Here is a 16,847-nt window from a genome sequence, read left to right as displayed (position 1 = left end):
GTATGAATTGAGATTCAATGCGAATAGGGTTGCTTTTGGTAAATATAGACCGTCGATCCCTGGATACTGGAACAAAAGCTCAGGCATTGGGAAGCAATGCCAGCAGATTGGGCTAGAGGTCATGATTATTATCTCAAGCGAGTTCTTCGGATGAGAAATGAGTAGAAGATTGGACGGAGGAGTGTCATAATAGAGTTGATGGTAAGAATACTGAAAAGATTGATTGAGAATCACGTTACTTGCAATAAATATTCGTGTACCGTTCGAAAAGAATTTAATGAGAAGGGGAAATAAAGTCCGAACATGCAACTGGCAACTTTCCTGAGTATAAGAAAGTCCGAGCGATTCATTACACATCTTTCAAGGTAATCAATGGACATCAGGCATAGTTTTCTCAATAATTCACAGGCGACGATACACAGTCACACTTCACAAGACTTATCGATATCAACTATCAATCACAGTCACATCAAGATCATAGTCTTCCCATAGTCAAGAATAATGATAATATTCGTATTTCGTATTACAAAGCTCAAACGAACTCAAATTTTGCAATCCCATAGGTCCAGCCTACAGGAATCTTCATCAATACACCCACCTCTCTAATTTTCATCATACAAAGCCCTAAGTCTACGTTGCGCCTCCTCTTCCTCCAAGTAAGCAAGTATAGAATCATACTGACAGTCCTCGCAACAAGAGCCTCCTCGTTCCAGGAGACTTTCCGATGTCATAAATCACTCAATATGTATCTTGGCATTTGTTGCATTCTGATTCTCTCCTAGTTAGGCTGCGCAACGGGTACCTGCGGGGCGGATAATAGCCTCAACAGATAATCCGCGGATAATCCATCTGCGAAATGGATAATTCAAAAATCTAAATAAGTAATTTACAAAGTAAATACAAATTACTTGTAAATATCCATTTATTTATATATTGTATAATTATTCATAATCTTTTATAATATTAATATAATTTTATAATTAGTATAAAAATTAATATAAAATTACTTTTGAATTAAAATAATTTAAGAATAGCTTTATATTTTAAGCGAAAAAAACAAATATATTTATATAATTCACAAATTATTTATATAAAATAAATAATTTTAAAGCCTCAATAGATAATCCATAGAGTAAATAAAACCTTTGATAGATAACCTATAGAGCGGATTATTTGTAGATAATTTGTGTGCAGCCTATTCCTAATTCCTGCAGCCAACGCTCTTCTTCCGCTTTTCTAGCTATCTCAAAGTTCCTCTCTAAAAACAGGATCTGTTGTTCCGCTTCCGCTTCGATTCGCTCTTGTGTTGCTTTTGAATGGAGTTTAGATGCAATCTTATTTCCCCATTTGTGGAAATGATGGCCTAGCTGTCGTTGAGCTTTGATACAATCAAGTAGAGTCTCTGTGGCTTTATCTGTCGCCATTCGCTCGGCATCCCATCGTGTTCCTCTCTTCTTTTCAATGGCAGCACGATTCTGCATACGTCTAGCGTGTCTAGCAGCTTGTGCATCTTGTTCGTGCTTTTCCTTGGCTTTCTGGGAAGGCGACTTGTTTGCTTCCTCTCTTTGATGTTTTACTGATACCTCTTTCTCGATAGCGCTCCATGAGCGTAAGGGAGCTAGGAGAGGGCCCATATCTAAATTCGGATGGAGGGATTCGGAGGAACCGGAGAACACTTGGAGTCTGTTGGCCATAGTGTATTGTTATATGTAAGGAGGAATTTGATGTTTCGAGGGGCTTTGCAGACTGGAGTTAGTTTGTTAGGAGCGGGGGCTTGAAAGCTTAAGTATTGAATAGTCAAGCAAGTTATGATTGATTTTGAGGTATGAGTAGATCTAGATGTTGATGTGTACATTTATTATTTTGAGTTGGATGTATCGTGATCAGGTATATGAATCAATGTAGTACAATGAATATCTTTTGCATGGGCGACTCTTTTTTACAATGGATCATAATTTTACAAGGAACTTTTGAACATAGAGCTTTTGTTGTGTAAGTAGTTTTCGCACAAACGATCTTTGTTTTGAAGCATCTTTGAACAATCGATCTCTATTGTAGAAAAGTTGATCATACATTACCTAGGTTCTCTGCTGTAAAAATCTCTCTGGTAGGATAGATTCTCATTTTACTGTCCAATTCTATACAATAGAGATCTACCGTACCGACAAGTTCAGTACAACAAACTCTCTCTATGCAGCTTGTCCCCTCTCCTCTGCCAAAAACTAGTTTATCCTGTCATCATCCTCTAAGTTAGTCACTTTGGCGTCACATGTGGCATTATTAATTCTATCTCTTGAATTGAAAATCACGCTTTACTTATTTGGTTATCTACTTCCTCATGGAAGGATTGCTAACAGTACAATATTCCATGCCCTTAAAGTCCAAGCCTATGGACCTCATCCCAGAAAGGACCAACCTCATCTTCATCTTCGCAGTCTTTGCAGTGTGTACCTCTAGAGTCAGGCTTTTGAAGACTTGGCAAGCATTTTGTCAGATGGTCATCGCTAATCTCGTCGTTGATATCTACCAGCTGTTGACGGGTCCAAGTAACACCGTCTTCATCAGGTCCTGCGTATCGAGTGTCGTAGGAGTCTGCAACCGACAGCTCTTCCATCCAGCGACTGAACTCGCTTAACCATGCTTCCTCAAGTGCCTGATCTCTTTCTTTCTTTTTTGCATCATTCTCTGCCTTGAAGGCATTCCATTTTCTCTCCAACTTAGCCACAGCGAAACCTCTGCGTTCACTATCAAAATAGTGTTGACTAATGATCTTTAACTCTCGGGCCATGTCCCCTTCGTCAGAGTCACGTCGCTCTCTGTAATCTTCTTCTGCGATTTTCCAATGTCGAAGTAGTTTCTCCGACTCATCTATTTCAAACCAATATGGTGTACCCTTCTTCTCCTCAACCATTTCTCGAGCCATTTTGAGTCTTTCTTTTCTACTTCTACGCTGCTTCAACTCCTTGCTCAATTTCTCTGGGATTTCCTGGTCACGGCGTTGTTCTTCAGCTCTTGTCGAGTCATTATCGTTATCGTGACAATGGCCTGAATGCCCGTCATGGCGGTGATGTCTTGTCATCGTAAGTGACGCGAATTGGTCGTTTCAGCTGGGTCACCGGGTGTTAAAAGTCTATGGTTTCAGAGACGTAACTACTCTGATGTCTTTGTTAGTATATTCTGTATCAGTAAAGGCAACTAAAAGTATGGAGCATCCACATACCAATGGAGAATTTTGCGAGAGTAGAAAAATGTGTAGGCGTGGAGTGTAATAATTGTTGAGCTCGCTACCCCTGATGTTGTGATGTACTAAGTGATAGTGGATTTCGATGCAACTTGCAATTTAATGTGAAAAGTAAAGAGAACTGGAGGAGAAACGAAAGGTTATATGGTACTTTTTTTTTTCATGGATAGACTCATAAAGAGAAATGATCCCGACACTCATCATCACGAACGAATATATTCATATATATTACTCAGAACCCACCATATGAATATTCTTAAGATTCATTCCAAACCCTTTTCGCGCGGTTGAATCACCACAAACGCAATTCTCATCCGTCAAATTTTCTTCATGTAGTTCATATCCTAGCGTTAAATATTCATATTCGATCATACCTCAGCAGAACAGTCTTGGATTATGTAAATAACATAGTAAAGTTGAGTATTTCCGAACCAAATTGAAATCTGATCCCCATTTACACATCAAAACCCAAACCTTATGATATAAATAATTGTTGAACACCAAAGATACATAATTCAAACTATTAAACCGGTTTGTCAATTCGCTGTGATTCCGCAACTAGCTGCGCTCATTCTTGACCCCTGTGTATATTCATGAGATTGCAAAAAGATTAACATGATTCAGATCATAGAAAAACAAAAAATAGATAATTGAGTCGCGTTTTTCTTAATCCAAGAATCCTCGATCAGGATTTGTATCCTGGTGGCATCAAGTTGTTTGCCCACTTCATAATGATGTCCAAGTGCCATACCAGAGATAGAACAGCGTCTCCAACCCAAAAAGAAAAATCACTGTGACTATAGAAATCTGGATGAAGATATCTAAGCTATCAAAAGCTTCTCATGCCCTACACCAAAGTCTTTTCTTCCCAAATGGCTGTTCAAGCAGGTTCAGCAAACATCCTTAGGTACTAAGATTGTAGACCTTTGAGCCTACACGTTTATGACAGTAGCTGCCAGTCTTGCGAGCCAACTTCCTGTAGCCCTCATTACCGAAAGAGAACCTCCATTGAGAGTCAGAATCTCATCCCAATCATCCGCAGCGGCCAAATCATCTCCATCAAACAATATGGAGTATTCGGTACCGTATGCTATGTCTGTGTCCTCTTTGTTAGCTCGACAAATCACGCGAGAAAGTTGGATGTTTTCCAAAGCCGCCATTATATCAAGATCTGCTATCCATCTTTCACGATCAAATACCTGAGCTATAATTTCAACCAGTCTAACTGGTCGGTCCATGATATAACCGTCTCTGTTCATATCCAGGCTTTGTAGTGGCAATTCGTACCCACTAAATGACAAGTGTATAGAGGTGCCGAGTAGATTGTCTTCGAGAACCCCTCGGGATGGCTTGTAATCAAGATGCTGCCAATTTCCGAGCCCTGGTTTCAAGATCTTAGGATCAGGTGGCGGAATCAGAAGTGAGAGTCCAGGATAACCGATATTTCCAGGGACACGTTGTATCTCGACCCCAGTGGGTTTTTCATATGGATCACACGATAGCGGGCTCGCGACAAAGATTGAGTTTCCCGAAGAAATGGCGAATACTTCTTTTAAGCCTTCGGGATCTAGATTGAAAGTACCCGAATCAAACATAGCAATATAGGCAAAAACTTGTGGTCTCGAAAACGTAAGTCGCAGAGAGGATGTAGAGGTAGATCCTGTTGTTGCTATCCATCGCGCGTTGGTTAAGGATTGCTCAACGATCTTACTTTCGATGGTTGTATCAGGTAACCGTGTATATATCTCAGCAGCAGATGCACAAGCTTGCAAAGATGTAACATATTGTTTGTAACCCTTTGATTTCAAAGTCGAAGCAAGCCATTCCGTCAATTGAATATGATCAAAATCCGCACCTTTGAACATGGTATTCAGTGACCTGGCCGACAAAGACTCACCCATTTGCTTAGTTCCTTGTGTAGGTAGTCCGAGTCGTGTGTCTTCTCTGCCAATTCTCACAATTTCAGCAGTTGTGCGATCTCCAATCCAATACTGAAGATAGACCCTAGTTTTCGATTTTTTACAATCTTGAATTCTAGTTAGCCCAAAGGAAAAGGTGGTCTCGTATATTCTTCTGCAAGCTAGAACGCGTACCTTTGTCTCGGTATGGCTCAATCAATGAAGAGCGAAAATCTGTATCATTTCCAAAATCAAGCGAAGATTCTCTTGCATCGCTGGTATCAGTGGATTTATGGACAGGTCATCACTTCTCGCCTATTGATTGGAAGAATTTAATCCTTTTGGCTAAAAGATCACTATGTAAAGAGCCACAAGTTTCATAAGGCACCTTCTTCCAATCATGACATGCTATCGAGCAGCCTCCTACCTTCCAGCACGGACAGCCTGGCTTGACAGACTTGGCGGATGCAAGCGATGGTTACTCAGGCCGTAAGCATGTACCTCTACATTTTCAAGGTGGCTCACATCGATTGGCAATTGGTATCCGGCGAATGTTCTTTCCAAGACTAGTATTGCCTGATAGTCCGTGTCGACGAACATATCCGAGGCTCTCATCCCCGAGGTCCCTCTTCACAGTTTCAATTGTTGTGTATTCATCAACCGTTATCCCCTCTTCAGTGTGTCGATAGTGGATAACTCCATCAGCGTTAGATATTTGAGCTCTTCGGCAAAGTCCCTTAAATTCGCAATACGAGGCTCGGAAAAGCATAGGCATTTCCGACAGGCCAAAAACAGGCGAAGGGTGATCTGACGGATCACATACAAAATCACCGTGTCGTTGTCCCAATCCGACTAGTTTCCTTGCAATAGCTTGTTCGATATTATCCACAACTTCATATTGCTCAGCCGCGATAAGCATTTGTCTAATCTAGGAGGATCTATCTATTAGCTTTTGTATACATACGAGCGTTGATTGATCGGTCCCTGCATTGTGTTCTGGCAGTCGCAAAGTCTCTAATATCTTCAATATCCATTCCAGGCCTCTTATAACGTTAGGAGCAAATTGGTTCTAGGTCGAGAACACGGATCCAAGAAGAATGTAGCCAAATTGATCCATGGAAATCCTAGTACTTTCGACACCAATTTGCCGAGAGTTACGAACAGGTGTTCCATAATATTGCATGTACGCCAGAGGTAATGACCATGATACACTTCCTTGGGGCTCTCCCACGGTGTGCAAACCCACAGTCAGGATTCCCGTGTCTGCTACCAAATTGTCTCGTTGCTTGATAAGCTCTATACCTTTTTGCAGGACAATCAGATCCGGGTAAAGATGCCACGAGGTCATTCCTAACAATGCAGCTCCAGATTCCACTCGTTGCGGAATACCAGTAACGAGATTATTCATTGCGATCATTGCATCTTTCCATCCCTGCATAACACAGCGATATGTGTTAGACTCATTGTTGACTTCTAGCCCAGAGGCATCTGTCATAAGCATCGCTCTGCTGTGCTCTTTCACCTTGATCAAATCAGCACTCTGTATCCAGGAACGCGCACTGCTATCCCAATCAGCTATTTCTTCCCGTCTGACCTCTTGCTGAGCAGCGCAAGCCGCAGCAATAGCCTTCATTTGATCGGTGGTATTGGCAATTCCTTCTCCGATTTCTTCTTTGCGTTTTTCTATCAATGCCATCCACAGAGATATTGCCTGTGGTCCAGTAAACATCCTTGCGATCATGCAAGCAAGTAAGTGCACTGCTACAGCTCCATCACCAGAAGTCACTGCTGCCCATATACTGGTTGAATCTGCGCCGACATGCTTGGAGAAGAGGGCGTGTCGTGACTTTCCTGTAGGGTTCAACCGTTCGATTTCGCACAATTCCGAAACTCCTGTACCATAATCGCGGAACAGTTCTGGAGCCAGAGGAGCCTTGCCATCGAATAGCGCCCCTAACTTTCGCGCTGTCTTGTGAAGTCCGCCAGCTTCAGCATTGTGCTTACGTGCGCTGGAAATGCTTTCCTCGACGCTCTTATAATCTTTCGGTGCCTCCAATTTGATAATTGTAAAGTCTAGATTGAATTTCGAAAGAGCAAAAGTGGTCTCGTTCTGTAGCGTTGCAACACTGGCAACGACTTTCGAAATTGCGCTTCCGACAAAGGCCATCGCCTAGAAACTCGATGCTCTTATATATTATCTGATGTCTATCGGTTGCCAAATACGCGGTGTATTCTTCCCATCTATGCATGCTATTGCAGTTCGTAAAAGGATCAATCTTTCAGCTTGGTTAAACATTGTGATACGACGGAGTTTAATCCTCCTTCAATGTGACGTTACCCATACTTGACAGGGGAGACGTGGTTAGAATCAACATTGAGCCTCCCACATTAATGAATCTTCCTACGCATAGTGTAAGATTCAAAAAATTAATAACAAATTCAACAAATAATGAAGGAATGATTTCTCCTGAGTCGAAGTGTGTCTACTGGATGTGACTTTCAAATTGTGGCTTGAAACGTTCCTAGAATTCCATGCTATCATTTAACATATGAAGACAATAACTTCCTCCTGTTTGTGCATCTTACCTCGAATTGTTCCTGCACCAAAAGTGTTTGTGGATGGTCCTGGTTCGATTGGCTCCACAAGTGCTACCATCGTCGAATCCGGGAACTTCTTCCTCTCACATGGACCAAAGCCCTTAATTATCCAACCCTTGGTGTGACAGATCTCAGCCCATTGAATCATCTTAAACGTTCTTAATTCCATATTGTGTATATCGAATCCATTCTCGACCATCCTGCATAATTCAGCAAGTACATTGTCTGGCGCGAAGGACGCCTCTGCCTCATCGGGTATTATTTATCTCCTCTCGAGCTGGTATCGATAATCACCTTCTGCTTAACCATAGCTATGATTATACTGGCAGCTATCAAGAAAGACGGAGTAGAATTTCTGACTCTATCGATTCTCTCGCCGCAATCATCGATATCCGGGCATTGTAACTGGTGACAACCAGAATCTCTGCTCAAATAAGGACTAAATGCATCTTGCAATATGAAGCCAGAACTTGTGATTCGTGCAGAAAAAGATGCATTGATTGTGCCGTGTTACCCGCAATCTGCAGCGCAGCTATATGACACCTCAGGATGATGATATCAGTGGATATCGAGCGAATCCTGCAATAGCTTCCGTACTCAAGGCACTGATCCCTTGTCTACTTACCGTATCTTCTATTCTTCTGAGCAACTGTAAATGTTAGATGCAACTTATTATCGGAAGCTCGTACGCTTTCTAGCCTGTATATGATACAACATCAAAAAAGAGAGTGAAAAGTAGACTGCATAATCTATATCATAGAAGAATAACAGAAAGAACAGACCGTGTTAAAAGATCTGATGGTAGGTGTCAGATTCAGAAAACGTCCTGGGTTGAAATATCCGTATGAAGTGCCACATCTGGTATTCGAGCTCCATCATCTAGACTCCGCTTTTAGTTCTGATGCACAAACTTCTTATCCCTCGGAACAATATTCGCACATAAACACCATCCCGAACCCCAGGAATCATCATGAAACCCTACCTGTACAGCAACCTCACAGTACACCATCAAACAAACAACATCCATCTCTTGAGTAAGATGTCTCGAGCGAATCGAATATCAAAACAAATCACTGCGTACAACGAAGAATACATACAAAAATGTTGAAAGAGTCAGGACACAATACCATCCGCAGCATCAAAACCGAAGGTTTGATCGAGACAGACCCAAATCACGTGGAATATCTGTTTTCAAGCTAAGCCGATTGGTTGTAAGGTGAAAGATTAATCACATGATTAGAATAGATATCTACCAACCGAGGAGGAAATCACAAGACATATTCTAAGTAAACCAATCCCGATTCCCACAACACTCACCCCTCCCAAACTATTTTTAGCCCATCCTCTTCCCCTCCCGTCCAACGCACGTGACATCACCCCGAAATGACTCATAATCACTCACCCTAACTCATACCAACTCATCATGAATCTTTATTCCTCAGTACACCACAGCCAATGCCAACCAATCAAATCGGTGTATTTTCTCGAGGAATGTCATTGCAATATGCAGTCTGCTGGAAAAGGGGGGAATGAAGAGGATAGAGAGAGGGAAGATGAGGTGGGAGGATTGGGGGGAGTTTGGTGAGTTTAGGTGAGGGAAAAGAAAGATGGAATTTGAAAAGAGAGTTCATTTTGTTACAGCTTACAGTGTATGGTTTTCTGAGTACTGGCTGTATGGAGTACTGGAGGGTTCATGAATAGGGAATTATTATTGATTAAGGACGGTATGTATGATTAGTACTAGGTATACATACCTAGGTACACACTGCCTAGGTTCACACTGCCCAGGTGCACACTGCCCAGGTACATAGACAAGAAGAAGAATATCAGATCCGCGAGAGCCGTGATGAGTTGCAAATATTCATTTCGACTCATGGTGAGGGATAGTGATGGGATATTTCTCATGAGTGTTTTTCTAGTTGTAGATATGAGTTATTGTGTGGAAGATGATATATGTATGTGAGATGAATGTCGTATATAAGGAAGCGTAGAGAATATAATTGTGATCTAATACTCAGAAAATGCGAGTGTGAATATCCAAATAGATCGCATTGAAAAGCCATGAGAACTGATGAAAAAGAAGATGTAAGTACTCCTAAATTACTTCAACCCCCAATACATTTGAGACTGTGATTCAAATCCTTTTTGCCGATATGATTGATCAATCTGCTGGTCCATGAACTATCGAACCGACATCGTCTGAACGTCTCACTTCACATATCTTTCATCTATCACACTTTTCATCACGAATAGCAAACTAATAATGGTGTATGATAATTCAATTCAAGTCTCGATAATCGCGCCCATTGCAGCAAATAGCACGTCAGAAATCTATCCATCCTCTCCAAACCTGATCCTAATTCTTCTTACTCAACAAACTCTTCAAGATATCCGTCTCGCCCTCCAATTTCGCAACACGAACTTTCAAGGCGTCTCGTTCTCGTTCGACTTCTTTGAGTGCAGCCTCGAGACTACTCATTTGATCGACGCGTTTTTGTCGATATCGACGAGCGGCTAAAGTATTTAGCTTGCGTTTTTCAACTCGTGATATGGTGGACGAAGAACTGGTTGGAGTCTGAGTTTTGGGAGAGGGAGAGGGAGGTGAAGGTGGAGATGAGTGAGTTGGTGAGGAAGTTGATTTGGGGTTTGAAGAGGTAGGGGAGGATTGTTCGGTGGATATTGCTATTGAAGGTATGTTAGTAGTGTTATAGAATGTCAGAAGTAGGAATCCAAAGTTACCTCGATGAGTTTGATTATCAAGAAATGAATGGGATTGAGACATATTGTCAATGGATCCAACATCCGATTGACCCAGGAGATTATCATTACTAAGAGAGACACTAGCAGCGATGGGGAGAGAGGAACCAAGTGATAAATCCTCTCCTATTGACGGATCATTCCATGTAAGAAATTCGAAAGAATCGGTTTGTGGCAAGTACCAATCAGGGGAATTCTGGAAAGGTACTTGTTGAACTGGGGCAGTGAATGCATCAAGAGGAAACAATGAATCTGCTGCCGAAGAAACAGAACATTGAGCATGTACATCGAAACCGAAATCATATTCATGAAATGATGGAGTAGAGTTATGATCCCAAAGTGAAGAACTCTGGAGATCAAGGAGACTACTGGTAGAACTAGACTGAAAGCTGTGGTGCGTAGAACCTGATGGTGGATTGACGTCCGGCTCCTGCTGTTGTTGTAGCGGTGACCGGCATTGTTGTATAGTTTTCTAACGGGCCTTTTGACCCGTGGGTGAAATTCTTGATTATCGAAAGATAATAATGTCGTGGTTGAATTAAGAAAGAAGAATTCTAGGAATGGAGAGTGAAGTTGAGTGTTTTTGTAGTCAGTCAAGATAAGCGCCAATTTCGTTCTCCACTATTTTGATTGAAAAGAGCCATTTTGATTGGTCACAATGTGGTGTAACAATTTCTTTGATCTGATTCGACATTCACGACTTTTCATCCAAAGCATGTTCCTTGATGCAGCAACCTGCCGAGCCTGCCGAGCCTGCCCGCGTGCTGACTCTTTCTCCAACAAGACAAAAGAACCAAAAATATGTACTCTTTCGATACTTATTTGATATCAAGTTAAACAATCATCATTTAGATTTGAATATGAAATATGAATATGGACATTCCACAAGCTCTTGATTTCTGACCTCGATAATTCTCTATATTGAAAGGTACATTGACTATATTATCTAAAATCTATTTATCGATGTTGAAACGTGTGGTCTTTGTTGCAAGATAATGTTTTTCTACCTGGGAAAAACACTCACATCTCACAAACCTTTGACTCAACAAAACGGTAGCTGCATCCAACCATTCCATCACAAGTCTTGAAGAATGAACCTCGAGAGAATCAATCAAACCAGAATCTGATCTAAGCTTGTTTTGAAGCAATCACTGTTAAATCTACGTTTATGGAACTGATTGCAAAGAATCTTCAAACTCGGCCAAGATGACCATTCCACGTTTGCAGACAAAAAATCGTTTATCTCGGCCTACCTGTTTGATCAGTAGAATCGGTCCCTTCGCGAGAGAATATCGGCAAGAATCTAAATGTCTCATAGGGCCCGACTGATATTTGAATGCCGATTGAAAAGCAACTTGGCCGATCCAACAACACTATTCATGCGATAATCCGGGGAAGAAATAGGTCTAATGGATCTTGAGAGAGAAAAAAGATCTAAGAACCCCTTCTTGAACTCTAATTCATCACCTCTGTCCTCCATCTGCCTTGCTACTGGCCTCACGCCGGACCCAAATTGAATGGATGTAAGGAACTGGGGCCGGAAGATTGAAGTACGGCCTTGCAAACGATCAGGGAACAAAATTGCACCTAGACAAGCAGCTTTGCTTAGATCAAACAGATACCAACACACCAACTCCCACTACTCTGGAACCTTGTCCGAGATGGTACCTGTGGAGCAGGATTGTCTTTCAGCAGTAATCGTTATTTCGTTCTGACTATTGAATTTCCGGAATGTCCGAACGGCCAACAAGAAAAGAAAATCGGGTCTTATAGTTCATCTCGGCCATTGCTGAAAATTAACAGAGGCAACTTGCAAATACAGCTCATCTGGCGTAAGAAATCGAATCGGAATCCCCAAAAACAGTGAAATATCCAGATCTTATGAGACCCCTGATCTTATTCGCCTCGAAGAAAGATGGTTCCTACTAGTTTGAGACTACCGAAGAATTGACTCCCGCCACCAAGAAACCAATAATGAACTCGTACTGTTATCCACTCGCATCTTCAATTGACGCCCGCTACGTACCGGCATACCTATGTATGAACCTAGTCTCGGGAAGTCTTATGCATTTTACGGTGAAGATCCTTCTTGTTAAGGAATTATGCAATAAAGGAATAACCCCAGATGTGCTCGTACGTACACCGTTCGGAAAAAGTGTGAGATGCAATATTTTGTCCGAAAAACTAAGCAGATTCCGGCCAGAATCGATTCCTGGTCAGGGAGCCGAAGTAACGGGCAGATCACGAATCAGAAACTTGAAACTAAATTAGTCAGCAACCGAGGCAATCTTGCATTCATAACTTCGTAATCTGACCAACCAAATATCAAAGAATCTTACATCCCACTTCGTAACTTCGTAACTTGGTACACAATCAACGTGAAAGAATCACCTTGATGGCGCCAGCTTATGATCAATGCATGATGTCTCTCACTATTACGGATAGCAGATACGCAGATACGTCCGCCTCAATCAAGCCAACGTGGAGATGGGATTACTACCCGATAACCAAAATGGGATGAAACGAAATCTTAACGACACCAATGGGAAGAATGGGAAACATGTACGTGAGATCTAAGATGGTCGTACAATGCAGATACCGGTAAGCCAGCTAGGATAATAAATGAGATCTGATACACAAAATGAATGGTTGGGATTCTTCAATGCTACCCTGATCCCCTTCCAAGCGATTGAGGCAAATCACTCTTCCTCGATGCATCGTTTATGACATTCCATCAAAACAAGGATCCCTTCGACCCATGATCAGATCATGATTCACTCGTTATTGAACGAATGAGTGACCATGACATATGAAAGACAACGTCTTGTGGGTCGTCGAGCAAAATGAAAAGAAAAAAATCAAGCGTTGGTTGCGTAATCAATCCTTTCAATTCTTTCAATATCTTCAAATCTCAAATTTCAGTCTTCAGACTTGGACGCAAACGCTTGGGTGAATGGTCCGAATCCGTAAAATAAATTCCAATCACAATCAGCCCCCTCCACAATCTCAGCTGTTCTAGGAACTCAGCCTTTTCAATGCTTATGTTATTGTCCATTCAACAAGCCTTGACCTCTTCACTCTCTTCATCTAAATACCGAGAAATCTCTCCAAATATATCTTCTTGCTTCATCGTCTTAAGCCTCATCTCATCTTTTCAATCACCCCTTCGCTTCTTCCTTCAATGGCCTTCCATGGCCTCATCTTCGTTTTCGTCATTGCAGCTTTTCTTTTCAACAGAATCACAAAGTATATTTCTGCAAGACGATTTCAAAAATCACATGGCTGCAAGCCAGTTCACAGAGTACCTCAACGCGAACGTATTATAGGATGGGACATGTACAAGATTCAAGTCAATTCAGCCAAGCAGAAAATAAGGCTGAAAACCGGATTCGAAAGATACAGGGACAATGGAAATACTTTCGTGCTATCAATGATGGGATTCCATTTCTACAATACCATCGAACCGGAAAATATCAAGACACTACTTTCAATCAAGTTCAAGGACTATGACTTAGGAGGAAGACGGGTAGCTTTCGCACCCCTTCTTGGTGAAGGGATTTTTACCACAGGTTTGTCATGTGATGATCATAATTTCCGTATCATAACTAACCTCTCTATAGATGGGGCACAGTGGGAACATTCAAGGGTATAATATGGAAGTATTCATCCAGATAATCCAAATACTGATTTGCTATTAGACTTTAGTGCGACCGAATTTCAACAAGTCTCAAGTAGCAGATCTTAACATCTTTGAAAAACACGTTCAAATCCTCTTCTCGCAGATACCTCTAGATGGAGCAACATTCGATCTTCAGACATTGTTCTTCAAATTAACTCTTGATACAGCCACAGACTTCCTTTTCGGCCAATCAGTTCATTCACTCACCAGTATCAAAGGCTCCGAACAACAAAATTTTGGATCATCGTTTGACCTGTGTCAAATGAAAGTAGAGGGAAGATTTTCAATGGGAAAGCTGTCAAGTTTCATGCGAGATTCTGAATTTGACAAAGCATGCAAAACCGTACATTCATTTGTCGACAAAATCGTCCACGATGCTCTATCCAAGATTGATGCGAAAGAAGAAAAGGCCGTAGAGGGGGATGGGGCTGGTAGATACGTTTTTCTTACAGAAATGGTAAAGGTAACAAGAGATCCTAAACAATTGAGAGATGAATTACTTAATATACTTCTCGCTGGTCGAGACACAACTGCAAGTTTACTCAGCAATACTTTCCATGTTCTCGCGCGCAGACCGGATATTTGGGAGAGGCTACAGGCAGAGGTTGACCAACTGGGTGGCGAGAAACCGGATTACGAGACAATGAAGGGATTGAAGTATTTGAAATATATTTTAAACGAATGTAGGTTTCTATTTCCTAACTCTCTATACAAATGTATCTAATTCTCACTAATAGCCCTCCGTCTCTACCCCGTCGTCCCAGCCAACGCCCGTTTTGCTGCCCGCGACACCGTTCTCCCCGTCGGCGGCGGTCCAGACCGTAAATCCCCAATCTACATTCCCAAAGGATCAGCCGTCGCATGGTCAACCTACACTATGCATCGTCGAACCGATATCTATGGTCCCGACGCAGAGGAATTCCGACCAGAGCGTTGGGCCCCAGAAGAAGGATTACGACCCGGTTGGGGATATCTCCCATTCAATGGCGGACCGAGAATCTGTGTAGGACAACAATTTGCGCTGGCGGAAGCGAGTTATACGATTGTGAGACTGTTGCAGGAGTTTGGGGGCATAGAAGATAGAGATGGGACGGTGTGGGCGGAACAGCTTGCGTTGACGCTTTGTAGTGCGAAGGGAGTGCAGATTGGGTTGATTCCGAGGTAGGGTTGAGGTGGAATTGTGAAGGGAGAAGGTTGTATGTGATGGGTGAGCATATTAGGATACTGGATACTGGATGCATATACCGGTTGGTGGGACTTTTTGCATTATGGACTGGGTAAAATAAAGGGAGTGGCGCACGCCAAATAATGACTTGGGGGTTAATGAATGGAATGAACTTAAATTTCTTCTCGAGTACTTGAATCTTTTTTTGTTTGTTTTCTTGAATTGTCTTTTTGTCATGCATAGTAGACCGGCTGGCTATTCACCACTAGTATTTTTCAAGTGAGAAAGAATCGAATGGTAGATGATATCGATTCGCATCGAAGTGGGAAATATTACATAATCATAATTCACCTCATCACCCATCTACCTACCTACCAAACCTTTTTCCACCCTCTCACTCTTCATAGAGTATAAATACCACCCCAGCCCACCCATCTCTTTCTACCTTTCTCGATTACTCGCTCCTCACAAGGATACCGTTTGGCATTATCAAGAATTGGGACGATCGGGGATGTGCCCATTGATTGGGAGGCTGGCGAGTGTTTTGGTCTTTATGGTTTGGGTTTTCTGGGGGTTTGGGATTTAGATTTTTGGTTCCTCTTGGTTCTCTTGGTATCGAGTTTGTTTTCGGTGGTGGTACATTCGGTGGTAATGGTGGTGATGATGATAACGTTAAGGAGTGGGTTGATAATGAAAGAGATTTTATCATTATTATTGTCATTGCCATCTGATCTTACCCCAATTATCGTACTGCCATTTCTCCATTATCGTCATCACGCGACTCTAAACCATACCCTAGACTACAGTGTCTTTTCCTCTCTTCTTTTGCGAGAACGCACCAGTTGGGATATTTAGTTACGTATACTTGGATATGGCTGGGATAGTATAGCATAGTGAAGTGTGGTGTAGCGATCTTGCTTGTGGTGAAGCTTTCTGGAATTCTCCTTTCTGGAAAAAAGCTCTATTTTTTCCAATGATGGGATTTAGGAAGAGTATAGATAAATTTCTGGGCGGGGAGTACAAGGATGTTTTATAGCAAGATGAATACTCCAATCTGCTACATCAAACTCAATGAAGGCCCCATTTGCCATCCAACCCTCCATCATTTTTCAATCATCTATATACCCTTTTCCAGGTATGTATGTAAGATTACATACCCCCGGAAAAAATCCAGCTCCCCGACCTCTGCACTTCATATCCCGCTTCCGTCTACTTCTCACATCTATAACGAGATCCCTCTCGTGAGTTTCGAAGATTCTCTTCTATATGCATGCCTTTACCAACAGGAATGTATGCGGAAACAGGAATCTTCTCGACGACTGAGTTTTGAGGGTGAGATGTGAGTTGGATTCGTAGGTGATTTGGGATGGGATCGGATGTTGGCTGAGGTTAGGTTGGGTGGTGCTTTTGTCAATGGCGTGTTAAATGATATTTATGAGCACCACCAACAACAACCAAACCCCATTCAAGAATCAAGAATCAAGTAACAACAATTAATACCCACTCTAA

At 41.9% G+C, this 16,847-nt stretch overlaps 6 protein-coding genes across 6 annotated transcripts; 1 reads left to right on the top strand and 5 right to left on the bottom strand.

Moving 5' to 3' along the window:
* Positions 1 to 602: 602 nt before the first annotated feature.
* Positions 603 to 1,694, bottom strand: EAF01_011882 (uncharacterized protein; the record flags this gene model as incomplete). Its single annotated transcript, XM_038920140.1, has 2 exons — positions 603 to 717; positions 1,267 to 1,694. The coding sequence occupies 2 exons, from the start codon at positions 1,692 to 1,694 to the stop codon at positions 603 to 605; spliced, it is 543 nt and encodes a 180-aa protein (XP_038764394.1).
* Positions 1,695 to 2,374: 680 nt separating this feature from the next.
* Positions 2,375 to 3,079, bottom strand: EAF01_011881 (uncharacterized protein; the record flags this gene model as incomplete). The annotated part of the gene is made up of 1 exon (XM_038920139.1): positions 2,375 to 3,079. The coding sequence occupies one exon, from the start codon at positions 3,077 to 3,079 to the stop codon at positions 2,375 to 2,377; it is 705 nt and encodes a 234-aa protein (XP_038764393.1).
* A 1,094-nt stretch (positions 3,080 to 4,173) lies between these two features.
* On the bottom strand, positions 4,174 to 7,306 carry EAF01_011880 (uncharacterized protein; the record flags this gene model as incomplete). The annotated part of the gene is made up of 4 exons (XM_038920138.1): positions 4,174 to 5,267; positions 5,335 to 5,373; positions 5,665 to 6,067; positions 6,302 to 7,306. 4 exons carry the CDS (start codon positions 7,304 to 7,306, stop codon positions 4,174 to 4,176), a joined length of 2,541 nt encoding a protein of 846 aa, XP_038764392.1.
* Positions 7,307 to 7,638: 332 nt separating this feature from the next.
* On the bottom strand, positions 7,639 to 7,906 carry EAF01_011879 (uncharacterized protein; the record flags this gene model as incomplete). Its single annotated transcript, XM_038920137.1, has 2 exons — positions 7,639 to 7,661; positions 7,726 to 7,906. 2 exons carry the CDS (start codon positions 7,904 to 7,906, stop codon positions 7,639 to 7,641), a joined length of 204 nt encoding a protein of 67 aa, XP_038764391.1.
* Positions 7,907 to 9,951: 2,045 nt separating this feature from the next.
* EAF01_011878 (uncharacterized protein) lies at positions 9,952 to 10,952 on the bottom strand (the record flags this gene model as incomplete). The annotated part of the gene is made up of 3 exons (XM_038920136.1): positions 9,952 to 10,419; positions 10,477 to 10,871; positions 10,900 to 10,952. The coding sequence occupies 3 exons, from the start codon at positions 10,950 to 10,952 to the stop codon at positions 10,094 to 10,096; spliced, it is 774 nt and encodes a 257-aa protein (XP_038764390.1). The 3' UTR covers positions 9,952 to 10,093.
* Positions 10,953 to 13,675: 2,723 nt separating this feature from the next.
* Positions 13,676 to 15,338, top strand: EAF01_011877 (uncharacterized protein; the record flags this gene model as incomplete). Its single annotated transcript, XM_038920135.1, has 4 exons — positions 13,676 to 14,063; positions 14,115 to 14,140; positions 14,193 to 14,856; positions 14,911 to 15,338. 4 exons carry the CDS (start codon positions 13,676 to 13,678, stop codon positions 15,336 to 15,338), a joined length of 1,506 nt encoding a protein of 501 aa, XP_038764389.1.
* Positions 15,339 to 16,847: the final 1,509 nt, after the last annotated feature.

The sequence above is a fragment of the Botrytis porri genome (assembly GCF_014898465.1).
Source record: "Botrytis porri strain MUCL 3234 chromosome Unknown BPOR_026, whole genome shotgun sequence".
NCBI lineage: Eukaryota > Fungi > Ascomycota > Leotiomycetes > Helotiales > Sclerotiniaceae > Botrytis > Botrytis porri.
The sequence above is the reverse complement of the archived record's forward strand: the minus strand, read 5'-3'. Positions and strand labels throughout refer to the sequence as shown.